The 19,052-nt window shown below is 35.1% G+C and overlaps 1 protein-coding gene across 11 annotated transcripts in view; it reads right to left on the reverse strand.

The window, feature by feature from the left end:
• wrd (well-rounded) overlaps positions 1 to 19,052 on the reverse strand; it is a 197,715-nt gene that overhangs the window by 33,604 nt on the left and 145,059 nt on the right. For all 11 annotated transcript variants that reach the window (XM_067784922.1, XM_067784912.1, XM_067784969.1 and 8 more), the window contains 2 exons: positions 5,271 to 5,467; positions 4,881 to 5,215 (listed from right to left, as the gene is read on the reverse strand). In XM_067784922.1, coding sequence (XP_067641023.1) covers positions 4,881 to 5,215; positions 5,271 to 5,467 — 532 coding nt within the window. The remainder of the gene's footprint in view (positions 1 to 4,880; positions 5,216 to 5,270; positions 5,468 to 19,052) is intronic.

Below are 19,052 nucleotides of genomic sequence, written 5' to 3' on the forward strand. Positions count from 1 at the left end.
TTGTATTTCTTGAGCATTTCTTAAAGCTTAATGTTCATGAAATATCTTATTGATGCTCGTCATACTAATGCCCAGGGATGCCTTAATCTCACGATAAGTCGTATGACGATCTTGCAATATAAGTTCGCGCACAGCGTCAATGTTTTGTTGCGCAACAACTGATTTTGGACGACCTTCACGACTTTCGTCCCTGAGCGAACGGCCGCCACGATGGACTTCGTTATACCAGCGTTTTACAGTGGCAAAGGATGGGGCTTCATCACCAAAAGTGGAAGTAAGTTTGTTCAAAGCACTCCTGTCTTGATAATCCACGTCGAAAGTCGTAAAAATCATCGCACGAAAATTCCAGTTAATTCCATTTTTTCGCTGAGATGAAATTTTTAAGTTACTGTAAGCAACACAAGTTGTGCTCAAATGTAAAAATTTTCTGAAGAAGGTTATGCTTAAAAACGTCAAACTTTCAATTGAAAACATCAGATGGCGCCGGCAAACAATTAATGTTGCCAAGGCTCAAGATATAAATAGTAACCCTCGTATTACTGATGCATTCTTTTAATACCACAGGTTAGTGTAGGTTTGGTTGAAGTAACTGAGAGACACACTTAGGCTAGCTAGATGCCTTCTTTTTTTTAAATTTAAATACATGCATACTTATATTGAAAATTAAACAAATTTGAGCTTTGCTAATAAAAGCCCTGGCAAAGTTGACATATCCATATAAAACAGCTGATCCAACCAACCTTATGGAAATCAATTTCATCGGTCAATGGTGCCATACCATAACACCCTAGCCATAACCATACCATACCAACCAATTGGTATTTGGTTTTTCACCATATCCATAACCTAAAAATATTTGAGTGGGTGAATTTAATAACTTCCTGGATATTTTACTTTTTTTTTTTGATACGTTGTGATTAAATGACTTACTATTTGTGGAATTTGTTCGTAATTTTTTGCATTTCCATCTTTTTTTATGAAATTCTCACATATTTTAGGTTAAGGCACCAATAACCGATGCCAATTGATATGGATAAGCAAAAATATGGTTATGACTATGGCATTATGACTATGTCATAATATATGCCAGGTCCTTAACCCGTTATCCTATTTCAACCGCTCTGGAAGGCTAGAATCATTTGCATTGTAAACTTTAACAAGTAGCGCAACTAACAGGTGATCACACACACACAAACATCACTAATCGCCATTTTAAGAAAATCTTTAACGAAATTCAAGTAAAAATTTTAAACAGATATAAACTGTGATAATTTTGGAAAATATAGCATTAAGGACCCCTTATTTGCAATAAGAGAAAATGTTGGCTTATATTCAAATATTTAGTTAGGTTTTCTACATTTATCTCTAAAATTGATACAAATCTTGAAGGTATATTGATGCAATGCAACTCTGTCCTTCATGCTGTTCTTCATTCCACTCCATTCGACTGCCTTCTTTTACTGCCTTCCACTCTATTCGCAACATAACCTCAATTTAAGCTGCCAGACTATTTGGTAAACAATGCTCATTTGTCTCATTGTTAAACATTTCCGCTTTATTTTATTCTTTATTTTTCAGCCTGCAGCTTTTGCTCCCGCAGCGAGCTTATTGGCATCGTCTCTCTTCTCTTTTCAGCTATTTTTTTTTTTTTATATTAGGCTTAGGCCTGGTTTTTCATTAGTTGGTTAAGCTAAGCTTAAACTAAGTTTTCTTAAACTCTAGTCAAATTTAAACTCTAGTAAACTACTGAGCAGTTTTTCAGTCACAGTTTAAGGCCGCCTTTGGGGTAGGCTTTCTGTGCGGCAACAGTGGTTTTTTATTATCTAGATAATTTGTAGATACGGCAACAGCTGGATTTTTTTACCCAACAAACATGGGAAAAAAATTTCTACAGCGAAATATATCTAGTTCCGGAGGTGAAATCCAACATCATTATTTAATTATTCTTAAATCAGATAGTTCTCTAGTTGATATCCAACTTCAATCTCCAATCACTATCCAACCTCTGAGAAATTTTGTAAAATGTATAGTTCTCGAATCTCCAAAGTCGAAACCTTCCTTAAGACGCCATTCTTAAATTATTTTCCGACCTTTGAGAGATTTTGAGAAATATACAGTTCTCAAATGAATATTCAACACATTTCTCCAGTTGATATCATTTTTATTGTTACCGAGTCTTTGAGAGGCAGTGGCTTCTTAAGCGCCGAGATCTAAAACTGCTCAGATACAGATAAACTCATCAGCTGAGAAATATAGATTCACAAATACAATATATTAAAAGTATACATATAATTTTTTAATTATTAAGAGAAGATAGAATCGTTTTTTTTTTTTCATGACAAAGAGCGAGTCCGAAACATCAAGTATTCTCGAGTGAGAAACATAGAAAAGGTTCGTTTAGTTGGAAATTGATTCTGCATTGTTTAAAAATTATAGGTTTATAATGCCTTGAAACTCGGAATAGAACATTCAAGTTTATTTCTTTCAAAAGAAATGGGCTTGAAACCGATTCATTTAATAGTTTAGCCATAAATAGTACACCTAGCATTTCCCTACGACTTGCAAGGGTAGGAAGATTTATTAGTTTTAACCGATTAGTGTAAGGAGGAAGATTTACAAGGAGTCCCATTGAAGATTTCTCAAGGCGAAAAGTAAAAACTGTTTTTGAATTGATTCTAGCCTATCCACATGAACTTGATTTTCGTGAAAATACTGTGGTATAGAATCTTACATTCGAGTCCAGTTAGAGAACAAGTTGGGAATTAAACTTTTTGAACTTAAATAATAACATTTTTTGTTTTATAAAAAACTAGCAGACCCGGCAGACGTTGTTCAGTCCTAAATTTGGTCTATCTGCATACATCTTAATAAGCGTTTTCCGTCTAACTCTGCCTCCCCCCTCTTATATTTTTCTTAATCCTTTTATTCACTCCTCCCTCCGTCTTTTTCGATTCATCTATCTCTATTTCGTCTCACTCTATCTCTTTCTCAGTCTCCTTCTCCTTCCCTCTTTTCTCTACTCTCAAGTTCTTCTCATTCTTCTTCATCCCTTATTGCCAGTGCCAGAGGGTGGTATGTATTTTGTTCCAGTCCTATTCCGAGTCCCAGTCCCACTCCGAGTCTCAGCCCCTGTCCTAGTGCTAATCCTAGCCCCAGCCCGTATCTGGCCTAGTTCCCGGAAAAAAGGATCGTAAATACTAATACAGGAAAATTAATACACCAAATTTCAGGCAAATCGACGTACATATGTATATAGGTATGTGGGTATTATTAATTCATGTCCATATTTCGGCTTCGCATGCTTATTTATCAGTTTTGCCAGGTTGATGCGACTAAATCGAATATGACAATGGAAATTACTTTAAAGCTCTCAGCAACAGCTTTCATTTGATATCCATATTGTAGGGGTATTCGGGTCCACGTTTTGGCCTATATCTCAGGACCCTAGTCACCCTGCTATATAAAAATTAATCTGCACTTAAGCACACATCAGCAGCTTCAATTTGACACCCATAATGTAAAAACGCATTCTAGGTGTATCCGGGTCCACGTTTTGGCCTATATCTCGAGACCCTAGTCACACAGGTGTATGAAAATTACTCTCTACTAAAGCACTCATCAGCAGCTTTCATTTGATATCCATATTGTATAAACATTGTCTCGGGGTATCCGGGTCCACGTTTTGGCCTATATCTCGAGACCCTAGTCACCAATAGGTATGTACTAAAGCACTCATCAACAGCTTCCACTTGATATCCATATTGTGTAAACACATTCTAGGGGTGCCCGGGTCCACGTTTTGGCCTATATATGGAGACCCTACTCACCTAGGGGTACGTAAAATACCCAGTATCAAAGTACTCATAAACAGCTTCCATTTGATATCCACATTGTACAAAAACATCGCAGGATTACCCAGGTCCACGTTTTGATCTCAAGACCCTGACCAGAACGGGATAAATAGTATCCTATGTCCGTTCCCTGGTTCTAAGCTACCTCTCCACAAATTTTCAGCCAAATCGGTTCATACGTTCTTGAGTTATGCGAAGTGTAACTAACACGACTTTCTTTTATACATATATTTTGAATTTTTTCTAAAAAAAATCATAACTCAAGAATGGCTAAACCGATTTGGGATTTCAAAATCAACTAACCATCATCTCTCCTTCCTGTATCTTTCCTAAAAATTTCATGGCAATCTTTCTATCCGTTCTCGAGTTATGGAGTGACAATCAAAATGTACACTTCTTTTTATATATATAGATTCGAACGAACGCAAATAACTGATAGGTTAACTAGAGTTTAACACAGCCAGATCGGCCACTTAAGCTCAGCTTAAACTTCAGTTAAAGTAGACTGAAAAACTGCAGAACTGCGTAGTTTAACTGGCACACTGAGTTGAACTTGTACTGAAAAACCGGGCCTTAGTGTCAATCATTCCTACCTCTAAACAATGACTCTTGAAAGTGTTTCAACGCGTGTTATTACTATATATGTATATTAGGGTGGGTCAAATTGTATGGGGAAAAATGGAAAAAAACTTCAGGTGCACATCCAGTTTCTGAATCTATGGGTCATACTGAGTAATATTGTCCATGGGACCATAGGTCTGAAATGAATTCCGAGCCTCCCTAATTTTGTTAGAAAATTTTATATCCCAATCCGAATCAGAATTTGATATTTATTTTCGTGTATTTTATTTGTGAGACCCGCTATTCGGATTGGGATATAAAATTTTCTAACAAAATTAGAGAGGCTCGAAATTCATTTTAGACCTATGGTCCCATAGACAATATTATTCAGTATGACCCATAGATTCAGAAACTGGATGTGCCTTTTCAACAATAAATTTGATCCACCCTAATGTACATAGTTCTTACCGATAGAATACATTATTGATTTGCTTGCGTATAAATGCTCTTAAACCCAAAAATTTTCCATAGATCCGATGTAGTACAGTCTTAAGGAAATCACGTTCACGCGGATCCTCAGAATCGAATAATTCCAGCAATTGCAAAACAAATTGATGATCAATATAACGTTTGGCGATATTTGGCTGAAAATCTGGTGATTCAAGAAAACGTAAAAATAATTCATATACAAATTGTAAATGTGGCCATGATGATTCTAATGTTGGCTCATCTTCTTCTGGGTCAAATTCAGCACCGTTAGGATTTGATGATGGCGGTAATGTGCGAAATAAATTTACCGCAAACTGAAAGACGAGAAATATAGAGGGATTTTTGGAAAAAAAATATAACTGTACTTACCATATTTATTGCCTCCGTATAGATTGCCTCTGTTATAACGCCATTTTGATTAGATAAATATTCGACCATTTCGTGCAGTGCCGCACGTTTTACTTCCTTCCATTTTAGGTCGCTTAATGGCTCGGAAAAATCGAATAGCGTACAACATTGTCTTAACTTTTGTATTAAAAGTTGTTCGCGTTCATTTGCGGGTGTTTCTATGAATAATGGAAGAAAATACATATATATTTTTGTTTGTGAGAGTACTGTTGTTTTAAATCATGTTAGGTTAATATAAAAGTAAAAACTTATCACCATAAAAAAATAATAAACTAAAATTAATCCGTTATAAATTTAAATTTGTAATTAATTTTATTCTTATAAAAAATCCCTCTCTAGAGATCACAAAAATGTAATTAGCCCTCTGAAACAGAAAAATTGGAGTTACACTATGCAGCCGGAAGAGCCATGTAAGCTCTTACTTAATATCATCATATGTGACCCGGCCTATGAAAAGGTGGCTTATGACAAAAAAACAAAAGAACACTACTAAGAAACTGAAGAAATTAATTGTTTATCTTTAACAGCTGTTTCTCGCAATTTCTTTTTTGAGCCATTTTCGCTCTTATTTGGAATCCAAATCTGTAAATAAAGTTTTGGTTGTAAAGATGGAGATTCGGGCTATTAGCGAGCTTTGGGCAATTTTGGTCGTAGTGCTTTTGTTTGGCTATATTTTACTAAAATAATTTGTTAAAAATAAACAATTGTGAGAACACAAAGAAATCTATTTATATATGGCATTATTGTGAACTTTTGCACTGCATTACCGGCAGTTGCTGTAAGTTTTAATTGATTGATAGAACAGCTGATTTCTGTTGATATTTGATAAGAGACTTTTATATTGGTTGCGCAAGATGCGCACGGGTCCGGCTCGTATATATTATTTCTAATTCCTGTTTTTATGTACGGGTCCCTTTTTCGCTCTTATTTGGAATCCAGATCTATAAATAAAGTTTTGTTTGTAAAGATGGAGATTCTGGTTATTAGCGAGCCTTAGGCCATTTTGGTCGTAGTGCTTTTGCTTGGTATATTTTACTAAAATAATTTGTTAAAAATAAACAATTGTGAGAACACAAAGAAATCTATTTATACTATGGCATTATTGTGAACTTTTGCACTGCATTACCGGCAGTTGCTGTAAGTTTTAATTGATTGATAGAACAGCTGATTTCTGTTGATATTTGATAAGAGACTTTTATATTGGTTGCGCAAAATGCGCACGGGTCCGGCTCGTATATATTATTTCTAATTCCTGTTTTTATGTACGAGTCCCTTTTTCGCTCTTATTTGGAATCCAAATCTATAAATAAAGTTTTGTTTGTAAAGATGGAAATTCTGGCTATTAGCGAGGTTTAGGCCATTTTGGTCGTAGAGCTTTTGTTTAGCTATATTTTATTAAAATAATTTGTTAAAAATAAACGATTGTGAGCACACAAAGAAATCTATTTGTACTATCGCACTATTGTGAACATTTGCACTGCATTACTGGCTGTTGCTATCATACGCTAGATAGCAGTGCAAGCTGTAAGTTTTAATTGATTGATAGAACAGCTGATTTTTGGTGATATTTGATAAGAGACTTTTATGTTGGTTGCGCAAGATGCGCACGGGTCCGGCTCGTTCTCAAAAAATCTGAGATTTGCCATTTGTGGTAGAGAAAAAAGCTTAGCAACATAGCTCACCACTGTCAAGCGAGTGCAATATGCTTTATAGTTACTTTCAGTCAATTCAAATCACCAGGACTGAATGGGGTCTGTCCCTGCCTGTTACAACATTGAATAAACCATATAGCCCCAGCCTTATCCAACCTAAATAAGGCATCTTTACTGCTCGGGTACATCCTAAATAGGTGGACAGAGGTTAATGTGGTATTCATGCCAACGCCATGAAAACGCGATCAACTGCCCCCGTCATATAGACCAATTAGCCTCTGTTCGTTCCTCCTAAAGGGTGTGGCAAAAACTTTAGACCAGCATATTAGAGAGGTTAACTAAAGCAAGTTCTATTTGTCTAGAACTCAATTTGCCTATCAGTTAATGCATGAAAACGGCTATTCATTGCCTCACGGAAAAAATTGAAAAGGCTTTGAAATCTAAAAATATAACCCTCTGCGTTTTTATTGACATCTCAGGCGCTTTTGATAACACGACGCGTTAAGATATCGAACAAGCAATGATTGGCAAGGATATAAGCCCCATGATCATTCAATGGGTGCAAATAAAGAACAAATAATAATTAATAATTAAAGTAAAATAAAAATAAATAAATCAAAATAAAATTTTATTAATTTAAAGTTAACTATTTGAAGTAAAATTAAACCGATTTTTATTCGATTAGTTACCCGTTTTTATCGAAAACTTTTGGATCTATCATCGAAGAATTATTGATATGTTATCAATATCTTATCGATTTGTTACTAATTTCTTATAGGATTGCTATCGATGAGTTATCGATTTGTTATCAAAAAGTGTTCGACTATTTAGCGACTTGTTATCGATATGTTATGAAAAGGATATAAATTTGTTTTCAGAAACCCATAGACTTGTTATCGGCATGTTACCAATTTGTTATCGGCGTGCTACCGAAATATTATCGATTTCGAGATCAAAATTTATCGATTTGCTATCGATTTATAGATTTTTAACGACGGTTCAACGATTTGTTATGGTACAAATGCGATGCTATTTGTTTCTAGTAACGTTATCTCTGTTATTGTTTTTTTTAAATAAACAAATATAATTTAAAAAACTAAAAAACACGCCTATATGATGCCGTTTTAGAATCTACAATCCACTTAGATATTTGATGTTGATAGCACCGTAGCACAGAGGTTCGTGTCTTCGCTATTAGGCACAACTCGTTTTGTAGCGAGTTATTTAACCAATAATTGCCACTAGATGGTTCTAACTCTCCTCTGCGCGCTTAGTCTAGAGAGTTACAAACAAGCATACATACAAGTGAAGCTAATATATATATGTCGGGTACCGCTAATTTATTTATATATGTAATACCACGAGCAGTGTTCCTGCCATGATTCCAAGGGCTTTTGATTTCGCCTTGCAGAAATTTTTAATTTTTAAACGGTTTTATCTTCTACTTAATATGGTAGGTGTCACATCCATATACAACGTTTTTTTTTGCGTCAATAAACCAATCCAATCACCATGTTTCATCCTTTTTTTCGTATTTGGTATAGAATTATGGAATTTTTTTCATTTTTCGAAATGTTCGATATCGAAAAAGTGGGCGTGATCACAGTCGGATTTCGCCAATTTTTAATACCAAGATAAAGTGAGTTCATGTAAATACGTTTAGTAAAGATATATTGATTTTTGCTCAAGTTATCGTGTTAACGGCCGAGCGAAAGGACAGACGATCGACTGTGTATAAAAACTGGGCGTGGCTGCAACCGATTTCGCCCATTTTTACAGAGAACAGTTATCGTCATTGAAGCTATGCCGCTACCTAATTTTACAAGGATTGGTAAATTTTTGTTCGGCTTATGGAATTGAAAGTATTCTAGACAAATTAAATGAAAAAGGGCGGAGCCACGCCCATTTTGAAATTTTCTTTTATTTTTGTATTTTGTTGCACCATAACATTACTGGAGTTGAATGTTGTCATAATTTATTTATATACTGTAAAGATATTCAATTTTTTGTGAGCGTGTTCGTCATCCGATGTTGCTAGTTTTTATTTAGCACACATATACTAATAGGAGTAACGTTCCTGCCAAATTTCATCATGATATCTTCAACGACTGCCAAATTACAGCTTGCAGAACTTTTGAATTACCTTATTTTAAAAGTGGGCGGTGCCTCGCCTATTGTCCAAAATTTTACTAATTTTCTATTCTGCGTCATAAGATCAACCCATCTACCAAGTTTCATCGCTTTACCCGTCATTGGTAATGAATTATCGCACTTTTTCGGTTTTTCGAAATTTTCGATATCGAAAAAGTGGGCGTGGTTATAGCTAGATTTCGTTCATTTTAATTAGCGATCTTATATGAGTTCCCAGGAACTTGCATACCAAATGTCGTTAAGATACCTCACAATTTACTCAAGTTATCATGTTTACGGACGGACGGACGGACATGGCTAAATGAATTTCTTTTTTCGCCCAGATCATTTTGATATATAGAAGTCTATATCTATCTCGATTAGTTTATGCCGTTACGGGGTACCGTTATGTGAACAAAATTAATATACTCTGTGAGCTCTGCTCAGCTGAGTATAAAAAGGTATTACATATTACAGACAAGAACGATGAATTATAAGTAGAACACATGATATGAGCCATGTGACGGTAGTATCGGCTTTTTCAAACCGATTTTTTCTAGAATTTGTTGAACTTTTTTTATATTGAATTCTTGAGTATCCGGCAGAATTTGTTCTGCCCGAAAATCGGGTTTCTTACATTTTAAGTTAGCTTCGCTTCCCTTCTTCACTCTCTACCCCACTCTCTTCTACTTAATATTTAATTTTTATACCCGCTGTACTTGTACACAGGGTATTATAGCTTTTATTGGATAACGGTTGGTTGTACAGGTATAAAGGAATCGAGATATATATAGACTTCCATATATCAAAATCAGCAGTATCGAAAATTGAATTTGATTAAGCCATGCCCGTCCGCCTGTTAAAACGATAACTTGAGCAAATATTAAGATGTCTTCAAGAAATTCAGTATACGGGCTTATGTGGAGCCAGAGTAGATTGGTATTGAAAATGAGCAAAATCGGACGATAACCGATAACCACGTCCACTTTTTCGATATCGAAAATTTTGCAAAATGGAAAAAATTAGATAAATTGAAAACGAATACCGCTAAGCTTATGAAATTTGGTAGGTGGATTGGTTTTATGACGCAAACCATAACTTCCAAAAAAATTGAGAAAAAGAAAATTTGGAAGTTTATTGGACTCCATCATGAGTTTGGTCGCTATGCAACAAGTAAAGATATTAAATTTTTTGTTAAAATTTAACTTTAAAAAACTTTTTTTTTTTAACTGATGCATGGTTGCATCTTGCACTGTGAATGTGAGGGGGAGTTGCCAGCTAGTTTTGCACGTAAGAAAGTTAAGTGGATTATCTGACACTACACAAGCCGTAAATCAAAAGACGTTAAAGATATTACAATGAAATTCGGCAGAGACACCTTGCCAAATTATATAGACTAAGTGAAAATAATCAAAATCGGTTAAAGACCACGCGCACTTCTTCTAAAGGTCTAACCTTAACAATAACTGTATGGTATTTAACTGCATTGGCATTTGAACAAAAATGAGTTCAGAATAGAACCATATATGTATGTATTTATTATTGCGCAGCCTTATTACACTATTGTGGCGAATGTTGACATCACTAGGCTGTTAGTAAATAGTGACGCAACAACAAAAACATGAAGCATCCACTCTTATATATATGTCCACGTTAAAGCTAGCAACACTTTTGTAGAAGGCGACGAAAATATATCTCACACAAACATACATGTAGTAATCAGCCGAAGTAGTTACTAAAACATACATACGCATATGGCTATAAACTACAAATATACACGTATATAGTAGCTGGTAACCAAGCATGAGCTACAAGAGCTCTAGAAGGTGAAACGTCTAGACCTTTGGAGAAATATGCGGAAGAGGCAACAGCGAGTATAAAAGAAGCGCAAGCTGAGTAATATCTAATCAGTTTGATTTAAACACGCTATTAGGTGCGAAGTGAAGTATAATGGTACTACTCCCAAATAAGTCTAATAAAGACCATTTTGCAATACAGAATATTGAAGTGATTTGTTCAACAGTTTAGCGATTCGAACGTTAGCAGGTTTCTAATAAGCGGAATTTCCCGAAATTCGTTACACTATTAACCACACAAAGCAAACAACAACAGCATTTTAAGTGCACAGCTGGGTATGTAATTTTCGGTTTCACGCGAACTTAGACTTTCTTATTTGTTCCTCTTATTCTTGGCCATTCTACCTCCCACTCGCGAACCCATTCAAACTTTCACTACCATTCCCGCGCCCATTCCTACTCCAACTAACACTTCTATACCAATTCCTCCTCTCACTCACAGTCCCACTCCACTACCACTTCCACTCCCAGTTCTATTACCACTCCCTCTACTTCTCTAACCTTAATTTCCTCATACACGGAATTTCTATACCAAATATTGAATACCTGCTTCAGCTGACTTACCGATTTCAAAGCATTTGTTTTTTTTATTTTATGAAACTCGTCTTGGAATAGAAAATATACTAGAGATTTGAGAGAGACTCTACCTCTGCCGATTTTTTTTTAGTTCCTTAAGTGTTTTCACGATTTATTTGATTGAGTACTAACTTCAAAGCTTCTAAATTTAAATCGATAAACATTTGGTTCTGTAAAATGTTTCAAAACATTTTTTTTTAATTTGCCTCACTGTGCAACGTCAGTTTTTTTTTTAACTTTTAGTTTTGCGCAAAATTCGTCATCCATCAGCAGCAATAAAATTTGGCCGTTTTGTGCAAACATTTTTGTAGAAAATTCATAAGCATTAATATATTTGCAATAAATACACATCAGCAACACATACACACACATAAGTGAGGTCTAGCAATAAAATTAGAAAACTTTGTCAATAAATGAACATCAATGTCAATAGCGCTAAAGTACACCGAAGGAAATGAAGCTAGTAAAAGCAACAAATCAGGTTTGTTGTTCTTGAATTAAGAGACATTCCGTAAAATTGATTGCATCAACAGAGCTTTTTGTCAAGAAGACAAATTTGTTAAGTTATTGCAAGAACAACTTATAATAAAATAACAGATTCTCAATACATCAAATAGAAGTTTCTGTTAAAAGGAACTAATTTCATTGGTCATTTCAACAGCAAACAACTGTCAAACATATTTTAAGAGAAGCTTACGCTCGTGGCGCTCACTACTTTTTTCTTATGACTATCATACCACAAAGAACTCTGTCACTGCAACAGCCACTATTATACTAATGTTGACGAAAATCTGTTAATTTAACAGTTTTTATTGGTATTCTTAGGATGACATTAACAATAGTTAGTTAACAGAGCAGAGCTAGGCGGACACCGTGATGTGATGGTAGCGTGCTACGCCTACCACACCGCAAATCCTCGGTTCAATGCCAGGAAAAGGCAACATGAAAATCTTTAGAAAAATTTTTTTTTCTATTAGTAAAAGAAAATGTCTATATATTTTTATTTTTTAAAAGAGCTGTGGCTTGCACTGGTTAACTTGTTATTTTTTATGTGACTGTTGAATCACAGAGTTAATGAGCAATTTGAGCAAAGTTGATTCAACTGCTATTTGCGATGGATAAAAATTTACAGAAATATAGGTTGAATTCCTGATTGATTTTACCAGCTTTTTTCTTCCAGTGTATGCATGTTTCACATCTGCACCCCCCTTGAACATTTTCTTCCTTTATTTTCGTTTTCCATATATACATATTTCTCTGAATAAACTGAATATGACATTTGCAATGCTTGGAGAATCAGTGATATTTCAAAATAACCGGAAACTGTGAAGATTCTAAGCTATTATTCATGACACCACTCTATAATAAATACAAATATTTTTAATGTACCCTAAAAATAAACGAATTACAAATTATTCACTTAATCAATATATTCATCACATGTTTGATATTCTCATACAAAGTGTAGATATTTTTTAATTATTATTAAGACACCTCATAAATAGATATTTATTCTATTATTTATATCTATTTTGAGTTTATTTTACTTCCTTCATATTAGGTCGGTTGAATGTTTGTCCGATTTTCATACAAATCTTGCAATCGATTTTTAAGTAACTTCTCATTGAGCTACAAACGTGAAACTTTACACATAGGTTAGAACACCGTGACAATGCAACAAAAGGAAAATAATCCGTTAGGTGGCGCACGGATCGAAATAATTAGATAAGAATCTGAAAATTCTGAAACCAGCTTTTAAGTAACTTATCGATGAGCTAGATACTTAAAATTTCAAAGTTAATTCAGAGGTCGATAACAGCCGATGACACGATACAAAAAGATTCGCTAGGGGGCGCACGGGATGAGATATTTAGAACAATCTACGAAACGGCGGGAGTTTTGGGATTGTTTTTTATGTAAGTTCTCATTGAACTACAAGCGCAAAACTTAACAGATAGGAGAAAATGTAAGAAAAGGAGAGAATAAAAAAAAAAAAAAATTTAAGGACTTCCTTTATATAAATGGACAAAAATCAGCGAAAAATGTCTCCTTATATAATCTTTACTTCTCATAAATATTTTTGCAATTTCTATATCAAAATTTAAAAATCAAAGTATAGCAAGAATATGTCTTTATATAAGGAGACATTTTTTGCTGATTTTAGTCCATTTATATAAAGTAAGCGCTTACAATTTTTTTATTTTATTTTTATTTTTATACTACTACAGTTGAATATTTTTTCGGTATTATTTGTAGATACAAATTATTTTTTATTTTTTTGGCAACATATGAATTTGGGGCGGCAATTTGTACATTCTAACTTGGCGCATAAACAAATGAGAACTTAAGTAATACAGATAGTATACGTATTAAGTAGTCTAATTTGAGTAACCTCCTCAAAAAAAAAGTTGAAAAATATGTAAGCGAAATAGAAGGAAATCGGAAGAAAATATAAACTTAAGTTGGTAAAAGATCAGGAGTGGCGTTGATAAATGAGAAACATATTGGTTTGCTGGCACGCTACACCGAAAGAATAATGCTGGTAAAGTCAGCAAATCAGGTTTATTTTTCATGAAAGAACAGACATTCAGTAAAATTCATCGTATTATGGTTAATTTAATTGAGTTTATTGTCAAGAAAACAAATTTGTTTAGTTTTTTTTTTTTCAACATAAGAAAGACTGTTAATCTCAAGTTAACAATCCAACAGATGTTTCTGTTAAAATAACAGCGAACAACTGTCAATATTATGCAGCTAATTATAAAGAGAAACTGACGGCGCTCACTAATTTCGTCTTTTGACTATCGTGCAACAGCAATCTCTGTCATTTCAACAGCCACTGTTATTTTAATGTTGACGGAAATTTGTCATTTTAACAGTTTTCTTTGGTATTCTTAGGTTGACATACATAAGTAATTGTTAATTAACAGAGCAGAACTGGGTGGCCACCGTAGTGCGATGCTACACCTGCCACACCGAAAATCCTGGAATTAAAGCCTGGAAAAAGCAACAACAAAATCTTTAGAACAAGGTTTCCTCAATGAGAAAAAAGAGCTCCGGCTCACATTTGATGAACTTTTTTCGTTGATTTGATTGATGAAACACTAAATCAACAATTTGTGCGATGTTGATTTAACAGCTATTTCCTATGGATAAACATTTTCAGAAATATCGGTTGAATTGATTCGTAATTCGGTTGATTTTACCAGCTTGTTTCTTTCAGTGTATTACCTTGAGTACGATTTTATGATTAAAAGTGATATTTGTGTGTGGCAAATGGACGAGTTGGCGCTTGCGCTATTTTTGAGTTCTTCCTGGACTCGATATTTTCATGAGAACACCGATCGATGCCAAAGTTTCGGAGATATCGAGAAAGTTTGGACTGATGATACTTAGTATTTAAAGCAGTTCTAGATATTATTATAAGGTCCGTGATGCACTGCGACATTTATTGAGGTTTATTGTGCTTGACCTTTCAGCCTATTACTGTGTGTGGAGGCTTTTAGTATTTTTAAGTACCTCTTACTCCATACCACGAAGAGATTAAGAGTCACTCCTCCAAATTGGGAGAGTAGCTGCCTTGCAAGAGTGACGCATTCGCAGCATTTCATCCTCCATCTCACAAAATCAACAGATTTGTGTATCCGATAGAGGGTAAACTATAGCGTTCCGTAAAGTACCAAGTGAGAGTTCGTAGGTCCTCTCTGCTTAGATCAATGAGCTGCTTGTACAGGCTTGTACGTGAAAAACATTTCAAGTTTAGGCTCTGGTATTCTGGGATTCCGTATATACATATTTTTGCTGTAGTCTCTAATGTGTTTCCCCGATCCTTTCAGGCAAACAACTTAGTTTCACTTAGACTCATCTACACCTAAAGATTAATATTTGACTCTGAGTGCATGCAGTTAGCTTAGAGAATATTGTGACGAATGTTGACATCACTAGGCTGTTAGTAAATAATCACGCAACAACAAAAACATTAAAGCGAGACACACTGGTATACATGAACACATAAATCATCTATTCCCAAAGTAGTATAATAAAGACCATTTTGCAATACAGAATATTGGAGTGATTTATTCAACAGTTTAGCGATTCGAACGTTAGCAGAAGTTTTAAAATAAGCGGAATTTCCTTAAATTGGTGGTTCATTTGGAGAGGCTAGCAGCGGTTAGATCGAAAGATTTGTCTGATCAGGACGATCAGACTTAGGTGGAGGGCAGTGTGACGAATGTTGACAGGCTGTTAGTAAATAATCCCGCAACAACAAAAACATTAAAGCGAGCCACACTGGTGTACATGAACACATAAATCATCATTTATACACATACATAGAAGGCGAAGAAGAGATATCTCACACACACACACAAATGTAGTCATCAGCAGAAGTAGTTACTCACACACACATGCATATGACTATGAGAAACGCATAAACTACAAATATACATGTATATCGCTGGTAGCCAAGCAGGACATTCTAGAAGGTGAAACGTTTAGACCTTTGGAGAAATATGCTGACGAGGCAACGGAGTATAAAAGCAGCGCAAGCTGTGGAATGAATAATCAGTTTGATTTAAACACGCTATCAGTTGCGAAGTGAAGTATAGTTGTACTGCTCCCAAAGTAGTATAATAAAGCCCATTTTGCAATACAGAATACTGGAGTGATTTATTCAACAGTTTAGCGATTCGAACGTTAGCAGAGGGTTTCAAATAAGTGGAATTTCCTTAAATTCGTTACAATATGGACAATCCATTAAAAAAAAATAAAAAATAAATGTAGGGCGCGATAACCTCCGAAGAGATCTAAGGCCGAGCTTCTCTTCCAATTTGCGTCGTGCTCCTCTTGATTTTCCCTACAAATTGGCCGGACGGGACCTACATGTTTTATGCCGACCCTGAACGGCATCTGCAAGGCAGATGAGTTTTCACTGAGAGCTTTTCATGGCAGAAATACACCCGCAGCGCTTGCCAAACACTGCCGAGGGGCGACCCAGCTTAGAAAAAATTTCTTCTAACTGAAAAACCTTATTTCTAAAATTTTGATGTTGCTTTGTCCGGGGTGTGAACCCAGGGCATACGGTGTGGTAGGCGGAGCACGCTACCATCACACCACGGCGGCCATTAGTTACGGTTTCGTTCCTTAAAAACGACTTATGTGATATCTCATTTGCATTTTACACACTGATTTGAGCGAACGAAAATTTATGAAAATAATGAAAGCAGTAATAAACATTAATAAAAGTTGCAATGGGTGGAAGAAGCTTGTCCGGGGAGAAACTTAAATATTCAATCAACAACACACAGCAGTGACTGCCATATTATTAACAATATGAACATATTGAGCGGCACGTTTGTTGAAACACCCACTACAATTCATTTAAATGATGGTGCTGATGATGGCATAGTCAATTACATACAAACAGACGTACCATTTGCACCTGCTACAATAACCTTGGACTTGAAATTGCAATGCCATCATCATAAAGATGAAATCTCCAACAAAATTCTATAAGTAAATCTTGAAGATGAAAATGTTAAAGCGTTGAGAGGAATCGCGAGTACTAAAAATGCAATGCAATTGAAAGATAAAGTGGTTCAGACAGGAAGTGGGCGTCAACAAGGAGCTCTGCTTAGTGTTTGTATCAAGGTTGCCACTTTGGTATATTTGGAACAAAAATGATACTTTTCAATAAAGTAAACAGATAGAATCACGAATTTGCCCTGAAAATATACCGAAAATATTGCCCTGAAATAGTCCCGAATTCATACCGAAATGGTTTGCAAATGAACTAAATCTGACTCCAAATACAATCCCGAAGTAATTTCGGAAATCAACCCGCAATGATCAGGAGCCAGTTTGCAAACAATGATCTCGAAAAGTTCGGAAATAATTTTTAAAAGAAACCCAAAGTAAATTCGAAGTGATAACGAAACCGCATCGAAATATACCCCTAATGATCCCAAAATAATACCGAAACCAACCCCCGAAGCGGTTCCAACAATTTCACGAAATTATCCAGAAATAATCATGAAGTTATTCCGTAATAATCACGAAATTATACTGAAATGATTCCAAAATTGTACGGAACTTATCCCGAATTTGAAATTAAGCCGAAAAAATCCCGATAGATGCGGAAATAGTACCGAAAGCAAGCCTTGAGGTCATAAATTATGACGAAATTGTACGGAGATTGCTTGGACTTCGGTTATATGACTCATATACCAAATTGTATCAGTCTACACGAATATACTTAGGGTTATATCGATTTTTTAACCCATTTCTTGTGGGGGAGGAAGTGCCACTTCATGTTTTTCTAAAATTGGTTACGCCGTGATCTTATACCCATATAGAAAGTATCATTGGTCAATGTCAAGTTAGAGTAATAACGATAAAAACAAACACCAAATTTGTCACTGAAAAATATAGCCACTAGAACCTTACAGACTATTGACCATCTGTGTGACAAGTTCCATCAATAGTTCTGATGAGCCAGAAGAACAAATTTCTCTGGGATCCTTATTTAATTTGAGGAAAAGGTTTTCTTACTTTTTTTCAATCAATAATATTTGATCCAATATTTCTCGCAATATACTGAGTTGGAACTTCCGTCTACTTCAGGGAGTCTAGTTTTTATTTAGGAAAGAAAGTTACTAGTAACAGCGGAAGCATCGAAACGCGTAAGAGGAGAAAGGAAAATTTTAAATTTTGCCTCATAAATACAGGCCATAAAGCTCCAACACAGTATATAAAAACTGCCATTTTGGTCCAACAAAAAAAGTTATTTCTCAATATTTACACATAAGAGCACTCGACTTTAAAGTTGAGTACCTCGACTAAAAATCCACTGACAGTTACACAATTTAATTTTTTTTTTATTTTTATATACTATTTTCTCCATTTTTAAGAAAAAAAATCCTACAGCCCAGGAAAAAACCTTATTTAATTTTTAAGAAAATGACTTGTCCAGATTCAGGGAAAAATTTCTATAACAGAATATCATATAGCATTTTCCTTATTTCAAAAGCTATTTTCTTTGTTTTTAGGAAGTTTTTTTTTTGAGTGTACTTCCTAGTTTTTTCCTTTTCCATAACAAGTTTTGGTCCATATAAAAAGTGGCGTATGGTAACCACGTTAAACGAAAGTATATGTGGATGAAGTGCGCTGCTTTTATTACAAGAGACAGTGCAATTAAAAAGCAACAGGAAAAGTATGGCACAGCGGCATTTCACATTTCATTGAATATTCTGAGAAAACCCAATGAGAATTTTTTGAAAACTTTTGGAGTAGAAAAATATATTTTGGAAAGAAAATTTTTTGGTTTGCCTTAATATTTCGCTTTAATTTTCTGGTGGGGAATATATTCCGTATTTGCCGTCGGAATGGAAGATTATTATAGCTTCTTACCTCAGCGGGTTAGGGGGCTTAGACCATCCCCGCAGCAGGTATGCCTGTCGTAAGAGGCGACTAAAATACCAAATTGATTCAAGGGGTTGTGTAGCGCAACCCTTTGAAGGGGTTGCCAGCGC

Source organism: Eurosta solidaginis, chromosome 1, assembly GCF_040869045.1.
Source record: "Eurosta solidaginis isolate ZX-2024a chromosome 1, ASM4086904v1, whole genome shotgun sequence".
NCBI classification, from domain to species: Eukaryota; Metazoa; Arthropoda; class Insecta; order Diptera; family Tephritidae; genus Eurosta; species Eurosta solidaginis.